This window comes from Pelophylax lessonae, assembly GCF_965119305.1.
Source record: "Pelophylax lessonae genome assembly, chromosome: 1".
Taxonomy (NCBI): Eukaryota; Metazoa; Chordata; class Amphibia; order Anura; family Ranidae; genus Pelophylax; species Pelophylax lessonae.
This window is the reverse complement of record NC_138768.1, coordinates 261,189,550-261,213,179: the sequence shown is the minus strand read 5'-3', so window position 1 is coordinate 261,213,179 and position 23,630 is coordinate 261,189,550. Positions and strand designations below refer to the sequence as shown.

General features: G+C 44.7%; 1 protein-coding gene across 1 annotated transcript in view; it reads left to right on the top strand.

The window, feature by feature from the left end:
• The first annotated feature begins 4,198 nt into the window (after positions 1-4,198).
• The window catches only part of LOC309544258 (uncharacterized protein), a 79,155-nt gene continuing 59,723 nt past the window's right edge, over positions 4,199-23,630 (top strand). Inside the window, exons 1-2 of the mRNA XM_082243162.1 lie at positions 4,199-4,366; positions 9,824-10,017. Coding sequence (XP_082099288.1) covers positions 4,228-4,366; positions 9,824-10,017 — 333 coding nt within the window. The 5' untranslated portion in view covers positions 4,199-4,227. The remainder of the gene's footprint in view (positions 4,367-9,823; positions 10,018-23,630) is intronic.

Here is a 23,630-nt window from a genome sequence, read left to right as displayed (position 1 = left end):
AGCTTACCTTTTCCTTATGTCTGCATTAGAGGCCAGACTCTTCCTTCTAGGTGCTTTTATCATCTCTCTTCCCAGTTTGGCTCCACCCCAGGCCATTCCAGGAAGTCTATATTAACCAGCGCACTGCAGGTTAATAACAGTGTTTGTTAGTTGTCTTCCTGTCTGCTGTGTGCTTGATCTACCTTTATGTGTACCGACTTTGGCTTGTCTCTGTCTACTCCTGTTTGCCTGTGACCCTGATCTTTGGCTTGTCCCTTGGTTACCCTCGTCTGCCTGTTACCCCCGACCTCGGCTTACCCATCACTATCCCTTGTGTCCTGAGTGGCTGCTTCCCCTCTCTCCCTACAGAGCGTGACTCGGGGGACCCCAGGGGCAGCGAACTTGGCCCAGCTGCAGCTAAGTCCATCCTCACCACTAGAGGCTCTAGTGAACACCTGCTGGGTCTTAGACTCCGCGCCCTGGGGAATCTTGGGCTCACGTTTTCTGTCCATCCGCAGCAGTCTGCTATTGGGTTCACTACCTTGCGGTGCACCCCTGCCTCCAACAGGGTGCACTTGTCACCTGGCCACAGGTGACCTGACAATCATTTGTACTTTAATTTAAAAAAAAAAATCTGGAAAATATATTAAATCATCGGAGCTATTCTGTAATGTTAAATATATTTCATATCAATTTGAATGTGACTAACTACATCAAGGTATCAATATATACCATACCATGAGAATTATTCTTCCTTTTTTCTTTTCAGACATAAGGAAAAAAATTGATTTTTAATTCATATTTACCTGCAAAATCAGTTTCTTGAAGTACATCATTGGACACAGAGCCATAAATCCTAACATATGGGTCATATAGCCACCTATAGGTAAAGGACACTGGCAACCAATCAGAATTGATGACCCCCCCCCCCTAATTAACCCCTCCCACACAGGAAGTATCTCTGTTTTGTAGCAAGCAATAAAAGACCCCATAGAAGAGGAGAGGGACCTCTGTGTCCTGTGATGTACTTCAAGAAATGGATTTTACAGGCAAGTATGAATTAAAAATTAATTTTTTATTTCATACATCACGGGACACAGAGCCATAAATCATAACATATGGGACATCCCAAAACAATGCAACTGAGGGGACACACCAAAAAAAAATACCGCCATCTGACCCATAACAGAAGGATTATACCGTCGCCTGCAGTACACTACGGCCAAAAGCCAACTCCTCCTGGGTCCCAACATCCACTCTATTTATTTATTTTTAATATTCTTTTTTTTTTTAACAATATTATTCTTTATTTTTTTACTATTTTTTTGGGAGCTTTGTTAGGGGGCTTTGGAGAAATATCAGCACCAGACAGTAGGGGAAATCTGTGCCGCACAGGGTGATTAGGGTGTGCCCAGGTGCCGATGTCCACAGTCTCTCCTTGAGAAGGAACTGTCTTAGACACTCGCTTTATGCAGTCTTTCAAAGACTGACACACTCCAATGGCTGCTACTGCTGGTTGTACTGCAAAACTTGCAACCGCAAAGGAGGCTTTCAATAAAGATTCCAACTTTTTATCTGCTGGATCTTTAAAACCTTGGCATTATCCACAAGACAGGTTAAGTTCTTGTTAACCGGAGAAATGGCTGCATCCACAGTGGGAATCTTCCATCTCTTAGAAAACATATTCTCCATAGGATATAACAATTAAAACCTATTAGGAGGAACAAACATCCTATCCGGATGATCCCAGTCATTATACACTTCTTGCTCCAAGAGTGGATGCATGGAAATGACCGAGGACTCTGAGGAGGGCCCAATGAGCCTAGGGAGGAAAAAGAGGTTTCAGTAGTCTCTATGGGCGCATTGGGCGGGATTTTAAACTCAGCAAGAGACTGGATAAACAATCTCTGGGATTGAGAGGCTGATAGAGATTCCTCTGACTCAGACTCCCCGGAAGTGGAATTTTCAGCTTTATCTTCTACAGGGTCACCCTCAGATACATCTTCCATGTCCTCTGCACAATCCTGAACTGATTCAGGGGGCGGCTCAGGAGAGGGGGATCTAACCCATTTCTTTCCTCCATGTGGTGCTGCAATCATGTCAGCAATCCTACCCTCTAGGCTGGCTAATGCCAATGCCAAATCGTCCTTGGTAACAGGCTGTGGCAGAAGTACACGAAGTAGCTACTATGCCTGACAACCGCAATGGCTCAGATTGGCTAACTGGCTCTGGCTTATTAGGAGGAGTAGACATAGTGGAAACAAGACTAGGTCCTTCAGGGCCTGATGGTGGCATCATAGTACCCTTTCCAACTGCGCTCCCTCCAGCCCTTTTTCGGGCAGACATTGCTTTATAGCAAGACAAACTTGAGGTACTATATTTAAAGTGTACTCAAGGCCTGTGCCAAACTTATACAGCCTAATGCACACAACACTGATTACCTAAGATACAGGACCTATTAGTGCCAGTAACATACACCCACAGTGACCCAGCTGCTGTTGTGCTCTGTGTCCCTTTCAGCCTGTGACAGAGGCTAGTGTGTTGGAAACAGTTCCTTGCAGAACGGGCCCTTTTATGCATGTGCGGCGTGGTGTCCATGTGCAAGCCAAATTGCGTTAGAACATGCCCACCACGCGGCGTATGCCTGTACTTAAATGCAAAGATTCCCGCGTGCATGAATAAATGGGTGTACGCCATAAACACGCGATCCAGCAGAGGCGAACATGCGAACGCTTATGCTCCAAGGCGAACACAACAAACAAACAGTTTAGGTTGAATCTTGTTTGTCACAGCTTAAACCTTTCAGGTAATCAGCTCAGGGTAAGAAACAGTGTAACAATATACTTTAAACATACTTTGCATAAACCTGCTACAATGTAAATAAAAGCAGAAATACACTTGGCACAAGTCTCTGTAATGTTATTAAAGGGAACGGTGCATAAAATATTTACAATTTTGCAATTTTTTAACTTTAAGGTTTTTGTTTGCTGTGTAAATATTTAAAATGGACTCACCAGTCCTGTCACAGGAAACTGCTATAAGCAAGAATCCAATCTTCACTCTTCACGGTGAGCATGGTCTCAGAGACCTTCAGGGACTGGGTCCCCTATATAAGAGGGGCCATGGCCTTGGACCTGTAGAGCGCCCTGCACAGAGCGCCTTTTGGGGTTTGGTATTCCATAGGTCCGGATCCCAGGGTCCAGCGCCTAAAAAAGGACAGCGTTACAGGCAAAACCTCATATCTGCTTCATGAGGCTCGGGTACCATCTTTTTAATCCATTGACTGTTTTAGATAGATCCAATAGATAACCCCTTAGATCCAGTAAGCTTTGTTTGGGGTATGATAGCATAATCTTTCTTCTTCTTTGAAACATAACAAACACGTGGAGCACCTCTCCACAGCGACATTCACCTTTTAGACACTGGCGAAAAACCGAAGGTACTTCCTGTGTGGGAGGAGTTATATAGGAGGTCATCAATTCTGATTGGTTGTCAGTGTCCTTTACCTATAGGTGGCTATATAACCCATATGTTATGATTTATGGCTCTGTGTCCCGTGATGTACGAAAAGAAAATCTCTTTTAGCCAGTTGTCCCACGAGCAAATTTCCAATTGGAAGATTCCCCCTCAATTCCAGTTAGTGATCATAAACCTTATTCTGTCTTCCTGCCACTTTCAGTGCTGATGACAATGGTCATAAAAACTATTCGAGAGGGGAATCTTTACTCTATCCAAAGTCTCTAAAAAAATGTAGTGCAAGTGCATTGCAACATGCATTGGATTGCCTATCAAAATGAATTTCCCCACAATGAAACTAGTCGTGTAAAAGTGGCCTTGGTATTTGGAAGGCTTTGTGCAATGATTCATTTTCAGTATTGCCCTTTCCTTTCCCAGACTCCGGTTATGTACATTTCATGAATAATAGTCCACAACCGCAATATATGGAATCTTTGTACCTGCCTGGTGCTTTAACCAGTTCCCGACCGCTTACGTTATATTTAAATTGGCAGGCTGGCTCATACAGGCAAAACGACGTAGGTCTACGTCACTCGCCTTTGAGGAGCTAGGGGGCAAGCATTTACTAGGCCTGTACTCTCCAAATGTCATATCAATTTGTATACTCATTTGTTGTTGATTAATTTTTTCTTGGTACACAGCCATTAAATATTTTCATTAACAGTAACTTAAGTGTGATCCGTATATCTGTTTATATGACAGAAGTCGGTGAAGAAAAGCTCTTTAGCAGCTATGGCTGGAAAAAAGGAACAGAGGATCCTGGAATTTGTGAAGCAGAATGCAGTCAGAGGCGATCCTCAAAGTGTGGCGGACCATATTGATAAATATTGCAGCCAGAAGGAATGGGCCATGAATGTGGGAGATGAAAAAGGTAAAATGCAACTGGACATAATAGCTTATGTTCTATAACCATCTGCTCATAGCAGCATGTACTGTAGGGCCGGTTCATGTCTGTTTAGTGTGTTTTCCTTGCGTTTTAGGTGTGTTACTATTGAACTCTATATAATGTGCATTTTTATGTAAGCGCATCAAAGATGCAGCCATCAGGATTTTTTTTTTTAAAAGAACTGCATTTAAAACACATGTGTGAACATAACGGCAGGGTAAAAAATTATAAAATGTTTTATAATTTTAAGGACATACAGTGGAATTCAGAGTGTCTAAGACACACTTTAAAATTCCATTGTGCCTACACAAAAAAAAAAAAAAAGTCAGTGCAGGTGACGGATTCATGTACCTTTTTTGTAGACCGTTACATGAATCTGGGGCAATCAGCGCTTCCTCCCTACTGCTGCACAGCTCAAACAGTGCGGCAGCAGGGTGTTTTGCACCTGGTGGGGGGCAGAGCCTGATGGGAATTCCGACACTAGTTCCCCATCAGGTCCGCTCCCCACTGTGATTCACAGCAGGCAGTGGGCAGTTTCTTAGCCAATAGACCTCCTGCTGTTGTCTATATAATCTGCCCACTGCCTGCTGTCATTTACAAGGCAGGAGCGACACTAATGAGGGATTAGTTTAACAGCCTCCCCATCAGGCTCCACCCATTGGTTGCTAGAAGCCAACAGCATCCTTAACATTTAGCATCAGGCAGAGGGTAGTGGAGGCAAATATGCTGCTTTGCTACACTGCATACAGGGACAGGCACTCTGGCTGTCTCTGTATGCCAAGCTGGAGTTGGTCTTACCTCCCATTTCATGATCTACAATCTGGAGGTAATTATATTTTTAAGCTGGTGAACTAATAACACCACTTTGTAAAAACGGTGGTAGGGAATTTTGAATCTGGCAGAGGTCATTTTAAAGGACAGCAGTGCTTTATTGAATTTCCCCAATATTGGATTAAGATGGATATTAATTTTTTACAAGAGAGTATGAAAGGGTAGAATAGCCAATACAGAACTGATTTTTCTTATGATACATTACATGTGTTTGACACACAGGGAGATGAAGATGGTTTTCAGCTTGTTAAGACTATACATATACAACTTTTCAAATCCAACATACACTGCTCAAAAAAATTAAAGGAAAACCCATCAGATCTCAATGGGGACAAATCTCATGCTGGATATCTATACTGATATGGGCTGGGTAATGTGTTAGGAATTAAAGGATGCCACATCATTTAATAGAAATGAAAATTATCAATCTACAGAGGGCTGAATTAAAAAAATAAATAAAAAAATCAAAGTGAAAAAATGATGCAGCAGGCTAGCCCATTTTGTTGAAATTTCATTGCAGCAATTCAAAATAGTACTCAGTAGTTTGTATGCCACTCCCCCCCCCCCACGTCCTTGTATTCATGCCTGACAACGTTGGGGCATGCTCCTTTGAGACACGTTCGGCTATTTCCGGCGGCACATGCGTGGTGACGTGTTGGCGCCAGGTGCCGCCAATTTCAAATCTAAAGCCTCAGGAACAGGTAAGTGACACTCTACAGCCACACTACCTGCTGTTATGCGGGGCTGCGGGCATACTACAGAAGATGCAGTGCCATGTACAATGCCCGCAGCACTGCATCTCCTGTAGTATGCCCGCAGCCCCGCATTCTCTTGTACCATGCCCGCAGCCCCGCATTCTCTTGTACCATGCCCGCAGCCCTACATTCTACTGTACAATGCCCTCAGCCCTGCATTCTCCTGTACCATGCCCGCAGCCCTGCATTCTCCTGTACCATGCCTGCCGCCGCATTCTCCTGTACCATGCCCGCAGCCCCGCATTCTCCTGTACCATGCCCGCCGCCGCATTCTCCTGTACCATGCCCACAGCCCTGCATTCTCTTGTACCATGCCTACAGCCCTCAATTCTCCTGTACCATGCCCACCGCCGCATTCTCCTGTACCATGCCCACAGCCCCGCATTCTCCTGTACTATGCCCACCGCCACATTCTCCTGTACCATGCCCGCAGCCCTGCATTCTCCTGTACCATGCCTACAGCCCTGCATTCTCCTGTACCATGCCCGCCGCTGCATTCTCCTGTACCATGCCCGCAGCCCTGCATTCTCCTGTACCATGCTCGCAGCCCTCAATTCTCCTGTACCATGCCCACCGCCGTATTCTCCTGTACCATGCCCGCAGCCCCGCATTCTCCTGTACTATGCCCGCCGCCACATTCTCCTGTACCATGCCCGCAGCCCTGCATTCTCCTGTACCATGCCTACAGCCCTGCATTCTCCTGTACCATGCCCGCCGCTGCATTCTCCTGTACCATGCCCGCAGCCCTGCATTCTCCTGTACCATGCCCGCCGCCGCATTCTCCTGTACATGCCCGCAGCCCTGCATTCTCCTGTACCATGCCTACAGCCCTGCATTCTCCTGTACCATGCCTACAGCCCTGCATTCTCCTGTACCATGCCTACAGCCCTGCATTCTCCTGTACCATGCCCACAGCCCCGCATTCTCCTGTACCATGCCTACAGCCCTGCATTCTTCTGTATTATACCCACAGCCCCGCATTCTCCTGTACCATGCCCGCAGCCCCGCATTCTCCTGTACCATGCCCGCAGCCCCGCATTCTCCTGTACCATGCCCGCAGCCCTGCATTCTCCTGTACCATGTCCGCAGCCCTGCATTCTCCTGTACCATGCTCACAGCCCTGCATTTTCCTGTACCATTCCTACAGCCCTGCATTCTTCTGTATTATGCCGCAGCACTGCATTCTCCTGTACCATGCCTGCAGCACTGCAGGGCACTGTGGCTCTATAGACAGTAGAAAGCCTTGTGTGCTCATCTGCCCAGTGTCTACTGCTCTGTCCTGCTCCTGCTGTCACTCCGTACACACTCACACCCCTTTGACTGCTTTCATAGTCCTATAGAATGTGGGGGCCTTTTGGAGGGCGTGAATTTTTTTTGGGGGGGATAGGGGGGCAGCATTTCATTCTTGGACCCAGGCAGCACAATGTCTTGGGCCAGCCCTGGACCAAAACATAACGTCCCAGAGGTGTTCTATTGGATTTAGGTCAGGCAAGCCTAGGGGTCATTGAATGGTATCAATTTTTTCATCCTCCAGGAACTGGCTGCATACTCTCGCCACATGGGGCCGTCATTGTCGTGCACCAGGAGGAACCCAGGACCCACTGCACCAGCGTATGGTCTAACAATAGGTCCAAAGATTTCATCCCAATATGGAATGGCAGTCAGGGTGCCATTGTCTAGCCTATAGAGGTCTGTGCACCCTCCATGGATATGTCTCCCCAGACCATACCTGTCCTACTACCAAACCAGTCATGCTGAACAATGTTACAGGCAGCATTACCTTCTCCACAGCTTCCCCAGACCCTTTCACGTCCATCACATGTGCTCAGGGTGAACCTGCTCTCATTGTGAAAAGCACAGGGTGCCAGTGGTGGACCTGCTAATTCTGGTATTTAATGGCAAATGCCAATCAAGCTCCACAGTGCCGGGCATTGAGCACAGGGTCCACTAGAAGATGTTGGGCCCTCAGGCCACCCTCATGAAGTCTGTTTCTAAATGTTTGGTCAGAGACATTTACACCAGTGGCCTGCTCGAGGTCTTTTTGTAGGGTTCTGTCAGTGCTCATCCTGCTTGCACAAAGGAGCAGATACCGGTCCTGTTGATGGGTTAAGGACCTTCTTTGGCTCTGTCCAGCTCTCCCAGACTAACTGCCTGTCTCCTGGAATCTCCTCCATGTTCTTGAGACTGTGGTGGGAGACAAAGCAACCCTTCTGGCAATGGCATGTATTGATGTGCCTCCCTGGAAGAGTTGGAATGCCTGTGCAACCTCTATAGGGTCCAGGTATCGCCTCATGCTACCAGTAGTGACACTGACCCTAACCAGATGCAAAACTAGTTAAAACAGTCAGAAAAGATGAGTAGGGAAAATAAATTTCAGTAGCCTCCACCTGTAAAACCATTCTGTTTTGGAGGTGGTCTCATTGTTGCCCATCTAGTGCCCCTGTTGTTAATTGCATTAACACCAAAGCAGATGAAACTGATTAAAAAAACTCCTTCTGCTACTTAAAGTGGAGTTCCGGCCTATTTTGCAACTTTAGTGATTCCTGGAGTGCTCGCTATGGCGATCAACAATTGGGCATTTTCAATTTTATTCTGGGGTCCCTTACCCTATTTTCAGGGCATTTTTGATTGTACTTCCTCCTTCTCCCCCCCCCCCCCCCCCCCGTGGCTACGGCCACCGACATCGCTTCCGCCTTTGCATTGCATCCTGGGAGCTGTTTGTCATCACTCCCAGGAGGCCGGAATCAGGAAGAACTCCCAGAACACTCCCTGGAGTCAGGAAGAAGGACACAGCAGATTACACTGTGGCTTCAGATGCCCACATCCAAGATGGCCGCGCTCAGACAGCGTTTTTAAAAATAAGATTTTGACTAAAATCCAACACTGTACACCATGTAAGTATGAGAATAGCGGTTCTGTAAAGGCCGATGGATTAGTATTATAGGGGTATTTTTAGTTAAAAAAGGTATTTGAGGCCGGAACTCCGCTTTAACTGACAAGATCAATATCCCAGGAGTTTGTTGATTTGATGCTATACTAAATCAAACTGTTCCTTTAATTTTTTTGAGCAGTGTATTTTGATCTGTCAAACATCTGCACTAGCTTTAAAAGGTTATAGTATTTAATATAGCTTTTAATTTTACAAATGGATATTAATCTTAAAATGACTGATTGATCATGTATTACATGACTACAAAGCTCCAAATTCAGGAGCAATTTTTCCAAAGTCCTTCTGGTAAACTTTCACAGTACCTATAGGTATGATAACTAGTTATCACAGAAACCATTGTAATTGTATGAGCACAGCTAAAGACTGTTTTCTGGTACTGACCTTTTCGGGTTTGGAACTGCCCAAAATGAAATGGTTTTCTCCAGAATATTGTCAGGCTATTGTTCTGGAAAATTAAGGTTATATTACTTGTGTCAAATTGTCAGGAGACTGAAGATTTATTCTAATGCATGAGAAAAATTGCCAGGAAGAGGAAATCTGTCTTGTGACTTTGAAATTACACGTGATAGGGCTATCCTGTTATCTGGGTGTGTTCTCTGCATTGACAAGACACAGTGAGGACATTGAAATGCAGAGCTCCATACTGAGCTCTGCATTTCATTAAAAAAAAAAAAGTGTAAAATACGAGCGCAATTGTGGTTTAAATAAAACTGATGGCATGCAGAAAATGTATATCGCTCTCTATTTTAAATCGGTTTCTGAGATTGTTATATTCTAAACACAGGTACAGATTTAAACCTAAACTTGTAAAATAAAGCCATGCTCATTTACCTAGCTTGATTTCACCCTAACTTTTGTCCACTTCGCAGCTGTGCCTTAGCATTTATATTGATATTTGTGTAACAGGTCTTATACTGGATAAGGTACTCAAAGAAACAGACCCATCCCTGGTCCTGGAGCTGGGCACATACTGTGGGTATTCTGCTCTTCGCATAGCCCAGTTACTAAAGCCTAACGCTCGTCTAATCACCATCGAGACAAACCCAGTTCACGCTGCTGTTGCAACGGAAATGATTGAATTTGGTGGACTCAAGGACAAGGTATTCTATATATAAAATCTTAACAAAAAACTTGCTCAGTTTAGGAAATTTGCTGGTACAAGATTATATAATGTTGCCATGTAATTTAAAGCATTAGCTGACCAAAAACATACTAAAACATTTGGTAGATGATGAACAACCTTACATTTCCTTGTATTTCTCATGAGTCTTATATTTCTCTGCACAGCTAATGCATGAGGGTGCCCAACTCTCTTGTTTGAATCTTAAGGGTAACCCTGTTAGGAGTAGTAAAATGACTACAAAGAATATCCTACAAAGGAAAATGGAAATCACTTTGCTGCTACCCATGCCACGAAAAGTTGACACCAATCAACATGGATTGTCTGTTGAAATCTTTTGTAGAACTAACATTTCTGTACTCATTGGTTCCACCTGCCAACCACCACATCACACAAAGTAGTGACTAAGAAGTTGACAAGAAGAACCAGTGAGTGCAGCAGGGGACCAGGAGACTGGCAATCCCAGAAGTAATGGTTTCTTCAGAAGATTTCAGCAGACAATAACTCGTAAATGGAGCAGCACAGGCTGCGGAAAGATAAGAATTGACGTTATTATTTTGCAGGAGTTTTCTTCTGGCCATTTTAATATTCCTGACAGGGTTAATAAAACATATTTTGTATTAGTGTGGACACCACAGGATGATGGGAACCCCTAAACTTTCAAAATGCCTACTAGTGAAATAATATATGGAATAATGCCTTTTCAATAATTGATGTGTTTCTGTGTTTTGAAATGTGTTGATGCAGTGATACAGTAGTATTGTAGTCTGGATAGCCACACTGACCTTCATGTGTAAAAGCGTCAGTCCTGTTTCTCAGGGTAGAGCTGACAATGACATGAATGAGATATTGTATAACTGCTCATGTATAGGTTGTCTTTTGGATCCTGAAGATCATTTGCCTTTCATAAACCCCTGGTCCTGCTGCGTAATATGATGTGGTAAGCACAGCAGGCCATTACATCATACATATATACTGTATATAGAGCCAGTGTAGGAACTGACATTCTTTCTATATGTTCTTCATATTCTGAGTCTGATTTACTAAAGAAGTTGAGAATGTTTGCATAATAAATTTGAAGTATTCACTTCAATTTTCTAGGCATGCACAAATGCAAAAACGAAATACGGATTTGCTTTTTACGACTGGATAATTGAAGTAAATCTTTACACAATTAATATTTTGTATTCTTCTCAACCAGTGGTAGAGCTATTGTCATAGCCAACAACACAACTGCAATGGGGACCAGGCCAGGTGTGGGCCTGGTTGGAATTACGAGAAGTGAAGTGTTCTTTAGTGTGCATTTGCTGTTCCCTTATTTGCTCGGCTGTTGGTGTTGTGCCTCCCCTCTCCTGCTTTCTCCCGGATAGTGATTCAAGTACAGGAAAAATGCTGGCTCTGACATCAGAACCAATAGGTGTTGAGGAAGAGAGAGTATATGCAAGCATGCTGATCTGGTACTGCGAGTTTAGTTGTCACCATGTCACTATGCTGGAGACAGCAAGGGGCCAGGAAGATGTTTAAGCAAAGCATAATGCATGTCATAATTGAATTTGGGGGTATAATACTAACACTGCCACCAATGAAGCTGGGGAAAAGGTGGGCTATAATTACACTTTGTAAAAATGCCCTTTCCCCAGCTTTATTGGTGGCAGCATATTTCGCATGGCTGCTGTCACCAATGGAGCTAGGGAAAAGCATGGGCCAGTACAAAGTAGATAATCCAAAATAACTAAGACTGACACCAAAATAGGTTTAATTGGTCATATAATGGCCACGGTGTTTTTTTAAGGGGTAACCCAATATCAACAAAGCAATTAACCAAAAACCAGCTTTCAGGACACCTTAAATTAAAAACATATCCAAATGATTCAATACAGATCTCAATCACCATGCCCCTCCAGACTTGTACTGGAAGACGAACCCCCAATAATTGGCATAGCGGGGGAGATCCCAGGGGTCTCCGCTACATCCTCTGCCCTGGGACCCCCACCAGGCTCCAGGTCCGACAGGGGAGAAATGGAGTGGGGGAAGCCCAGCTTACTAAGGGATTTTTAAGGATGGTAGGAGGGAACCTGCAGGCAGGACCGACCGTCCCTGGAACTTAACCTTCCATGGCGCGGGTATTGCTCCAGACAGAATGCTCGCCCCCCCCGAAGTAGGGGAGCAGTCGGCCAAGGGACTGCTGCGACTCAGACCCAAGCCTGGTCCTACGCGACCCTGCGAGACGTTTAACTCGCGGGCCAGCCTCTGTCCATGAGGCTATGTGGCGGCCGGCCTAGCACATAACTGCGTTCTGCACGCGTTCGCTGGCTGGGCTGCTGGGACCACTAGTTCTAGATTATCCAGCCTGTCGCCCAGCCCAGAAGTTGATTGAAGATCTCCCAGGAGAAAAAACAAAAAAGATGTAAGGAAGGAGAACAAAATTGCTAGGACTAGAGATCCGAGCCAGGAGCCTAGGTCCTTACTCCTGACTAGACAGATTAAAACTGATTACCTAGAGCAGAAAGGGGGGTTATATACCAAGCTGAGGACGGCCCATGGGTGTAGCCAGGTGTTTTTTGTTCTGCCTAGTCCTACTCCTGGAGAAGGCAATATAACCCAGTAGTTATGATTTATGGAGCGCTGCGTCTGTCGATGATTGAAAGCGAAAAAAGCTTTCAATAGTGTAGTATTTTTAAAAACCATATATTTATTTTCCAAAATGCTTACATATACAAGGGAACCATTAACACACCTATTCAAAGATGGCTGCACCGCAACATCCTGTTCCTGTGATGTATTTCTATTTCCTATGATGACATCACATCCTCGACATGTTTCTTCCCATTGGACTTGGACTTGGATTTGGAAGTGACATCCTCCAGAAAGCGGCTTTTATAACTCACTATTGCACTTTCTTTTATTGTTGAAGATGAGAAGCATCGCATACACTGGAAAATAGTCTTTATAGCATGAGCATATTCCAATTGCCATTTACATTGTAATACATTTAAAATTTTCCATATATCAAACTAAAGTTTCTTATTTTAACAACTTGCCGACCAGCCTCGGTAGTTATAATGTGGCAGGTCGGCTCTGTTAACGCGAAACGACATACCTGTATGTCATTTCATGTAGCAGATAGTGGGAGCCGATTGGCTAGAGGGGGAAGCCAATCAGCAGCTCCGGCACCCGCAATCTCTCCCCATGGAGAAAGAACGGTGGTCTGCCGATGTAAACACGGCAGACCGCTGTTCTGCCAGTGATTAACACAGGGATCCTGTTTTCCTCCTATTTGGGAACACAGGTCTCTGTGTTCATCCAGTAAGTAAATCCCCCACACAGTTAGAAAGCATCCCCTAGGCACACATTTAACCCTTTGATCGTCCCTGGTGTTAACCCCTTCCCTGCCAGTGTCATTAGTACAGTAACAGTGCATAGTTTTAGCACTGATTACTGTAGTAATGTCACTGGTCCCCCCAAAAGTGTCAGTTAGGTGTCAGATCTGTCCACCGCATTGTCGCAGTCCCGCTAAAAATCACTGATTGCGGCCATTACTAGTAATAAAATATAATAAATAAAATGACAAATCTTTTTCCTAGTTTGTAGAGGCGATACCTATTGCGCAAACCAATCAATATACACTTATTAGGATTTTTTTTTACCAAAAATATGTAGCAGAATACATATTGGCCTTAATTGAAGAAAAAATTAGAATTTTTAAATTTTTTTTATTGGTAATGTTTTATAGCAGAAGGTAAAACGTATTATTATTTTTATTTTTTTCAGAATTGTCCCTTTTTTTTTTTTATAGCGCAAAAAAATAAAAACCACAGAGGTGATCACATACCACCATAAGAAAGATATTTGTGGGGAAAAAAAGGACATCAATTTTTTTTGGGTACAGTGTCGCACGACCACGCAATTGTCAGTTAAAGTATCACAAAAAATGGCCTGGTCCATTTAAGGGGGTAAAACCTTCCGGTCTTTAAGTGATTAAAACCCAACAATAAAACCATCATCATGATTATAGATGCCATCTTGTGATCAAAGCAGGTATTACAGGTAATGCATAGATGCAATATAAATAGAAAAACCTATGCAGCATAATGCACCATCTAGTGTTTAAAACATATTTAACCACTTCAGCCCCGGAAGGTTTTACCCCCTAATGACCAGGCCATTTTTTGCGATTCTGCACAGCGTTACTTTAACTGACAATTGCGCGGTTGTGCGACGCCATACCCAAATACAATTGATGTCCTTTTTTTCCCACAAATACAGCTTATTTATGGTGGTATTTGATAACCTCCTGCAGTTTTTCGTTTTTGCGCTATGAACAAAAAAATAGCATCAATTAAAAAAAAAAACACCAATATTGTGTACTTTCTGCTATAAAACATTCCCAATAAAACATTTTTTAAAAATCAAATTTTTTTTTTCTCAGTTTAGGCCAATTTGTATTCGGCTACATATTATTGGTAAAAAAAAATCCCAAAAATCGTATAATAATTGTACAAAAGTTATAGCGTTTACAAACTAGATAGGTTTATGGACTTTTTTATTTTTTTTTATTAGTAAAGGCGGCAATCAGCGATTTTTATCGGAACTGCGATATTGCGGCGTAAAAATCTGACATGTGACACTTTTTGGGGACCAGTGACATTAATACAGTGATCAGTGCTAAATAATATGCACTGTTACTGTATAATTGACAATGGCAGGGAAGGGGGTTAACACTGGGGGTGATCAAGGGGTTAAATGTGTTCCCTAGATGTGCTTACTAACTGTTTTGGGGATGGATTGAACAGAGGCAGAGAGAGATCGGTGATTCAGCTTAGCTTAGCTAAATCACACAATCTTTCCCTGCCTCTCTGATAGGAGAGCCGTCTTAAATTGTTTACATACCAGACGGCTCTCCTGTCAGTTTTGCCGAAGATCGCGGGAGGCCGGCAGTGATCGAGCCCACTCCTCCCGCGGTCTGCCTTCCGCTGTGTCTAATCACAGCGGGAATGCGACTCCGGTGGCAAGCGCCGCCAAAAACGCGTGCACATCTACGTGATTATGCGCAGCCGAGCCACCCTGACGCAGTAAATGTGTGGGGCGGTCGGCAAGTGGTAATTCTAAGATGCAATTAAAAACTAATATTGATAAAGTATTTGCATCATCTCCAGCTTTAACTTCTACAGCTGGTAGTTGGTATTGTTCAGCTTGGCGATTGCAAATCTGCCATCTTGCCAAATTTGCCATCTTTCAGCAGCTTGGATGCAGTACTTGCCAGTTTGTTGTATTCTGTTTAGTGGGCCCATAACCTGTTGGTTATGTGTTAAGATGAGGCGCTGAGATCTTGAGGAATGTAGAATACAGCTTTACTTGCACAGGAGAACAACATACATGTATGAGAACAACATTAGAGGAAAGCGCAAGAAAAATAAAACTTCCTTCCTGTGCAGAATATACAAGCATCTATAAACACACAGACACTAGAATATCACTGTAGCACCATCTATAATTCGGAGTACACAGTACATGCTGTTGCGCTTCAACATGTGTCAGAGGAAGCAAGTAGTGAAAGACTTCCTCTGCCCTTTTCTGTGTTTACAAATGACAGCTGCGATCAGGTGAGAATCCTGTGCTAATGGAGGCCTGGAAAGGGTCCAGTAGGATTGGCAGAACAGAAGAACTTCTGCCCAACACTTCTCATCCTATCCCTTGGCTTCTGACTCTGGCGCCTTGAAGTATTGTATTCAAAAAATGATTAGTTACAATTCCTTTAGCCCCAGTTCACACTTATGCGATGCGAGAAGGCTGCGAATCCGCAGCCTGTTCCCGCATCGCACACGCACCCCCGGCAGTTCACACTGCCATATGCGATACGCTGGGGGTGTCAATGTAATCTTAACGACACCCCCAGTTTGATCGCATATCGCAGTGCGATCGTGCAGTTCGCACAGGATCGGATCGCACAAGTGTGAACCGCTGTGCGATCCGATCCTGATGCGGCTTCCAAAAAGGGTCCTGTGCGTGTTTGCTGCGGCTGCGGTGCGGCTGCGGTGCGAATACACTTTGTATGGCTAAACTCGCACCGCACAGCCGATCGCATGTAATGAAGGAGCAGTGCGCTCCGACATTACATGCGAACCCCGCACTCGCATAAGTGTGAACCGGGGCTTATACTGGCTTTTGGAATTTACAAATGCAACAATTTAGAAATTGAATGAAAGGTTTAGCACTTGAAAACACTTTTTGATGGATAAAAAGTGCATTTTATAGATCAGACCAAAATGAGGGACAAATGAGGAGTCAAGAGGGACAGGGGGACTTTGTTCCAAATCAGGGACAGTCCCTCGAAATCAGGGACAGTTGGGAGCTAAGCAAATGCATTGCTCTACATTTGCTGTTCAACACTCTCCCATTCTGTATGCAATGCTGTACATTCCCTATGCCACGGAGACGACTCCTGAATAGTGTTGAGCGAACACGGACTGTATTATTCGTGTTCGTACCGAATAATTGGATTTTTTGTACCCGAACACGGACACGGACACTTTACTGTATGTTCGGGTAAAAATCCGTGTTCGGTCGTTTTATTTCCGGGTTTTGCATGCTTTGGCGCTCTTTTCATGGCGGGCTTTCAACAGCCAATCAACAATCGTTTAACTGGTGTGCCTTAAGCCATCCCAGCCATGCCTGCAAATGTCTCAGTAGCTGTGATTGGCCGTCTGAAGCATGTGACCAAGTCTTTATAAGTTCGAGGCAGCCGCAGCGGCGTCATTATGCTGCTTAGATTCAGGGACAGAGCACACATCAACGTGCTGGCTGCTGATTAGGGAAAGATAGGCAGGAAAAAACCATTTGTGTCCAGATAGAATTGAGGGACAGGTCGGAGTGTTTAGGCAGGGCGAGTTGTAGGCATTTTAGGGATAGAGTCTGCTGAATTATAGGGTCAGTGTCTTCTACAAACTACAATCGATATTGCTGTGTGGGGGGTGGGGTCTGCACTCAATCCTGATCTACGATCTCTTCTCAATCCTGTTAGGGACAGAGTCTGCTGAATTTTAGGGAAACTGTGTTCTACAAACTACAATCGATATTGCTGTGTGGTGTGGGATTGGAGATAGGCAGGTGTCAGTGATCCACATCCATTTTTCTGTGTGTGAGCTGCAGTGAACACAATCTTTTTGGGCTGCAGTGAACACAATCTTTTTGGGCTGCAGTGAACACAATCTTTTTGGGCTGCAGTGAACACAATCTTTTTGGGCTGCAGTGAACACAATCTTTTTGGGCTGCAGTGAACACAATCTTTTTGGGGTGCAGTGAACAAAATCTTTTTGGGGTGCAGTGAACACAATCCTTTTTGGTGTGCAGTGAACACAATCTTTGTGGGGTGCAGTGAACAAAATCCTTTGTGGGGTGCAGTGAACACAATCTTTTTGGGGTGCAGTGAACAAAATCCTTTTTGGGGTGCAGTGAACAACATCCTTTTTGGGGTGCAGTGAACACAATCTTTTTGGGGTGCAGTGAACAAAATCCTTTGTGGGGTGCAGTGAACACAATCTTTTTGGGGTGCAGTGAACACAATCTTTTTGGGGTGGAGTGAACAACATCCTTTTTGGGGTGCAGTGAACAAAATCCTTTTTGGGGTGCAGTGAACAAAATCATTTTTGGGGTGCAGTGAACACAATCTTTTTGGGGTGCAGTGAACACAATCTTTGTGGGGTGCAGTGAACACAATCTTTTTGGGGTGGAGTGAACAACATCCTTTTTGGGGTGCAGTGAACAACATCCTTTTTGGGGTGCAGTGAACACAATCTTTTTGGGGTGCAGTGAACACAATCTTTGTGGGGTACAGTGAACAGAATCTTTGTGGGGTGCAGTGAACACAATCTTTGGGGGGTACAGTGAACACAATCTTTGTGAGGTGCAGTGAACACAATCTTTGTGGGGTGCAGTGAACACAATCATTGTGGGGTGCAGTGAACTCAATCTTTGTGGGGTACAGTGAACTCAATCTCATACTTCTGAAGGTTTGAGGGTGCTGCCTGTTCCATACTCCCCCTACTCCTAGCCTTTTAGGGGTACAAACAATAGTAATTGGGGCCTAGTGTGGTTGTGTACGTGTGATATACATACACTTTTTTGGGATCATATTTTCTATTCCGCTATTTAATCAAAAACCTTTGGGGATCAGTTAAATTGGGGGATAGTCTGTGTTGGTACGTGTGAGAGAGATCCACCTTTCCAAGTTGTTGGGGTTCATCTCATACTTCTGAAGGTTTGAGGGTGCTGCCTGTTCCATACTCCCCCTACTCCTAGCCTTTTAGGGGTACAAACAATAGTAATTGGGGCCTAGTGTGGTTGTGTACGTGTGATATACATACACTTTTTTGGGATCATATTTTCTATTCCGCTATTTAATCAAAAACCTTTGGGGATCAGTTAAATTGGGGGATAGTCTGTGTTGGTACGTGTGAGAGAGATCCACCTTTCCAAGTTGTTGGGGTTCATCTCATACTTCTGAAGGTTTGAGGGTGCTGCCTGTTCCATACTCCCCCTACTCCTAGCCTTTTAGGGGTACAAACAATAGTAATTGGGGCCTAGTGTGGTTGTGTACGTGTGATATACATACACTTTTTTGGGATCATATTTTCTATTCCGCTATTTAATCAAAAACCTTTGGGGATCAGTTAAATTGGGGGATAGTCTGTGTTGGTACGTGTGAGAGAGATCCACCTTTCCAAGTTGTTGGGGTTCATCTCATACTTCTGAAGGTTTGAGGGTGCTGCCTGTTCCATACTCCCCCTACTCCTAGCCTTTTAGGGGTACAAACAATAGTAATTGGGGCCTAGTGTGGTTGTGTACGTGTGATATACATACACTTTTTTGGGATCATATTTTCTATTCCGCTATTTAATCAAAAACCTTTGGGGATCAGTTAAATTGGGGGATAGTCTGTGTTGGTACGTGTGAGAGAGATCCACCTTTCCAAGTTGTTGGGGTTCATCTCATACTTCTGAAGGTTTGAGGGTGCTGCCTGTTCCATACTCCCCCTACTCCTAGCCTTTTAGGGGTACAAACAATAGTAATTGGGGCCTAGTGTGGTTGTGTACGTGTGATATACATACACTTTTTTGGGATCATATTTTCTATTCCGCTATTTAATCAAAAACCTTTGGGGATCAGTTAAATTGGGGGATAGTCTGTGTTGGTACGTGTGAGAGAGATCCACCTTTCCAAGTTGTTGGGGTTCATCTCATACTTCTGAAGGTTTGAGGGTGCTGCCTGTTCCATACTCCCCCTACTCCTAGCCTTTTAGGGGTACAAACAATAGTAATTGGGGCCTAGTGTGGTTGTGTACGTGTGATATACATACACTTTTTTGGGATCATATTTTCTATTCCGCTATTTAATCAAAAACCTTTGGGGATCAGTTAAATTGGGGGATAGTCTGTGTTGGTACGTGTGAGAGAGATCCACCTTTCCAAGTTGTTGGGGTTCATCTCATACTTCTGAAGGTTTGAGGGTGCTGCCTGTTCCATACTCCCCCTACTCCTAGCCTTTTAGGGGTACAAACAATAGTAATTGGGGCCTAGTGTGGTTGTGTACGTGTGATATACATACACTTTTTTGGGATCATATTTTCTATTCCGCTATTTAATCAAAAACCTTTGGGGATCAGTTAAATTGGGGGATAGTCTGTGTTGGTACGTGTGAGAGAGATCCACCTTTCCAAGTTGTTGGGGTTCATCTCATACTTCTGAAGGTTTGAGGGTGCTGCCTGTTCCATACTCCCCCTACTCCTAGCCTTTTAGGGGTACAAACAATAGTAATTGGGGCCTAGTGTGGTTGTGTACGTGTGATATACATACACTTTTTTGGGATCATATTTTCTATTCCGCTATTTAATCAAAAACCTTTGGGGATCAGTTAAATTGGGGGATAGTCTGTGTTGGTACGTGTGAGAGAGATCCACCTTTCCAAGTTGTTGGGGTTCATCTCATACTTCTGAAGGTTTGAGGGTGCTGCCTGTTCCATACTCCCCCTACTCCTAGCCTTTTAGGGGTACAAACAATAGTAATTGGGGCCTAGTGTGGTTGTGTACGTGTGATATACATACACTTTTTTGGGATCATATTTTCTATTCCGCTATTTAATCAAAAACCTTTGGGGATCAGTTAAATTGGGGGATAGTCTGTGTTGGTACGTGTGAGAGAGATCCACCTTTCCAAGTTGTTGGGGTTCATCTCATACTTCTGAAGGTTTGAGGGTGCTGCCTGTTCCATACTCCCCCTACTCCTCATCTAGCCTTTTAGGGGTACAAACAATAGTAATTGGGGCCCAGTGTGGTTGTGTACGTGTGATATACATACACTTTTTTGGGATCATATTTTCTATTCCGCTATTTAATCAAAAACCTTTGGGGATCAGTTAAATTGGGGGATAGTCTGTGTCGGTACGTGTGAGAGAGATCCACCTTTCCAAGTTGTTGGGGTTCATCTCATACTTCTGAAGGTTTGAGGGTGCTGCCTGTTCCATACCCCCCCTACTCCTCATCTAGCCTTTTAGGGGTACAAACAATAGTAATTGGGGCCTAGTGTGGTTGTGTACGTGTGATATACATACACTTTTTTTGGATCATATTTTCTATTCCGCTATTTAATCAAAAACCTTTGGGGATCAGTTAAATTGGGGGATAGTCTGTGTCGGTACGTGTGAGAGAGATCCACCTTTCCAAGTTGTTGGGGTTCATCTCATACTTCTGAAGGTTTGAGGGTGCTGCCTGTTCCATACCCCCCCTACTCCTCATCTAGCCTTTTAGGGGTACAAACAATAGTAATTGGGGCCTAGTGTGGTTGTGTACGTGCGAGATACATACACTTTTTTTGATCATATTTCCTATTCCGCTATTCAATAAAAACCTTTGAGGATCAATTGAATTGCGGGATAGTCTGTGTCGGTACGTGTGAGAGAGATCCACCTTTCCAAGTTGTTGGGGTTCATCTCATACTTCTGAAGGTTTGAGGGTGCTGCCTGTTCCATACTCCCCCTACTCCTCATCTAGCCTTTTAGGGGTACAAACAATAGTAATTGGGGCCTAGTGTGGTTGTGTACGTGTGATATACATACACTTTTTTTGGATCATATTTTCTATTCCGCTATTTAATCAAAAACCTTTGGGGATCAGTTAAATTGGGGGATAGTCTGTGTTGGTACGTGTGAGAGAGATCCACCTTTCCAAGTTGTTGGGGTTCATCTCATACTTCTGAAGGTTTGAGGGTGCTGCCTGTTCCATACTCCCCCTACTCCTCATCTAGCCTTTTAGGGGTACAAACAATAGTAATTGGGGCCCAGTGTGGTTGTGTACGTGTGATATACATACACTTTTTTGGGATCATATTTTCTATTCCGCTATTTAATCAAAAACCTTTGGGGATCAGTTAAATTGGGGGATAGTCTGTGTCGGTACGTGTGAGAGAGATCCACCTTTCCAAGTTGTTGGGGTTCATCTCATACTTCTGAAGGTTTGAGGGTGCTGCCTGTTCCATACCCCCCCTACTCCTCATCTAGCCTTTTAGGGGTACAAACAATAGTAATTGGGGCCTAGTGTGGTTGTGTACGTGTGATATACATACACTTTTTTTGGATCATATTTTCTATTCCGCTATTTAATCAAAAACCTTTGGGGATCAGTTAAATTGGGGGATAGTCTGTGTCGGTACGTGTGAGAGAGATCCACCTTTCCAAGTTGTTGGGGTTCATCTCATACTTCTGAAGGTTTGAGGGTGCTGCCTGTTCCATACCCCCCCTACTCCTCATCTAGCCTTTTAGGGGTACAAACAATAGTAATTGGGGCCTAGTGTGGTTGTGTACGTGCGAGATACATACACTTTTTTTGATCATATTTCCTATTCCGCTATTCAATAAAAACCTTTGAGGATCAATTGAATTGCGGGATAGTCTGTGTCGGTACGTGTGAGAGAGATCCACCTTTCCAAGTTGTTGGGGTTCATCTCATACTTCTGAAGGTTTGAGGGTGCTGCCTGTTCCATACTCCCCCTACTCCTCATCTAGCCTTTTAGGGGTACAAACAATAGTAATTGGGGCCCAGTGTGGTTGTGTACGTGTGATATACATACACTTTTTTTGGATCATATTTTCTATTCTGCTATTTAATTTAACTGGGCCTCCATGCGAGACCTGTGTGCCTTGTTGCGCTGTTTTGAGTACTCCACCAACATGGCCAGTGGCAATGACGCCGTTCTCAGCTTAACTATCCCACTTCTATGCCTCCTTGAAAAAACAATTCGGGCGATGATGGAAGAGGATGTGGCACAGGATGAGGAGGAGGAGGATGAAGAGGTAACATTTCCAAGGCTTTCAGGGCAGTCATTCGCAAGGGGCTCCGAGGGTGGGTTCCTGCACACGCAAACGCCAGGGACGCAATTGTCCAGCAGGGGCACAGTTCTGGAGGATGAGGAGGATGAGGAGGAGGAGGAGCTGGAGGAGGAGATGGAACCATGTTCACAGCAGGGTGGCACCCAGGCCAGCTCATGGCCATCACTGGTGCGTGGCTGGGGGGATACAGAGGACACGGACGATACACCTCCCACAGAGGACAGCCTTTCGTTGCCTCTGGGCAGCCTGGCACACATGAGCGATTACATGCTGCAGTGTCTCCACAACGACCGCCGAGTTGCCCACATTCTAACTTGTGCTGATTACTGGGTGGCCACGCTGCTGGATCCCCGTTACAAGGACAACGTACCGTCCTTAATTCACTCACTGGAGCGCGATCGCAAGATGCGCGAGTACAAGCGCACGCTGGTAGACGCCATGCTGCTGGCATTCCCATCTGACAGCGGGGCCACAGTGGAAGCACAAGGCAGAGGAGGAGGAGGAGGAGGTCGCCAACGCAACCAGGGCACCGCCAGCACCTCAGAAGGCAGGGTTAGCATGGCCGAAATGTGGAAAAGCTTTGTCAGCACGCCACAACAAACAGCAGCACCAGCAGCTCAGATGGAACGTCTTAGCAGGAGGCAGCATTTTACCAACATGGTGGAGCAGTATGTGTGCACACGCCTACATGTAGTGAATGACGGGTCTGCCCCCTTCAACTTCTGGGTCTCCAAATTGGGCACATGGCTTGAGCTTGCCCTTTACGCCTTGGAGGTGCTGGCGTGCCCTGCAGCCAGTGTATTATCTGAACGGGTATTTAGCACGGCTGGGGGCGTTATAACAGACAAGCGCAGCCGCCTGTCCAGAGACAATGTGGACAAGCTCACGTTCATTAAAATGAACCAGGCATGGATCCCACGGGACTTTTCCGTACCTTATGCAGAATAGCAATGGATACCGACCTTACCCACCCATTGTTCCATTTTTGCTCTTTCTCACTCTTTTGGGGTGTACCCTCATTTAAAATTTTTGAAAAGAAGCAGTGTTGGCTACCTCGTCCTCCTCCTCAGGGCCAGATTAATGTAGGGGCTATTGGAGCTGCAGCTCCAGGCCCCTACCTTTTATATAGGCCCCGGGTTGGCCATATTCACTGTTACCGCTCTTCTGTCACTTGTAAACACAGAAGTCTGGCTTCTATACTCGCTTCCCCAGGCA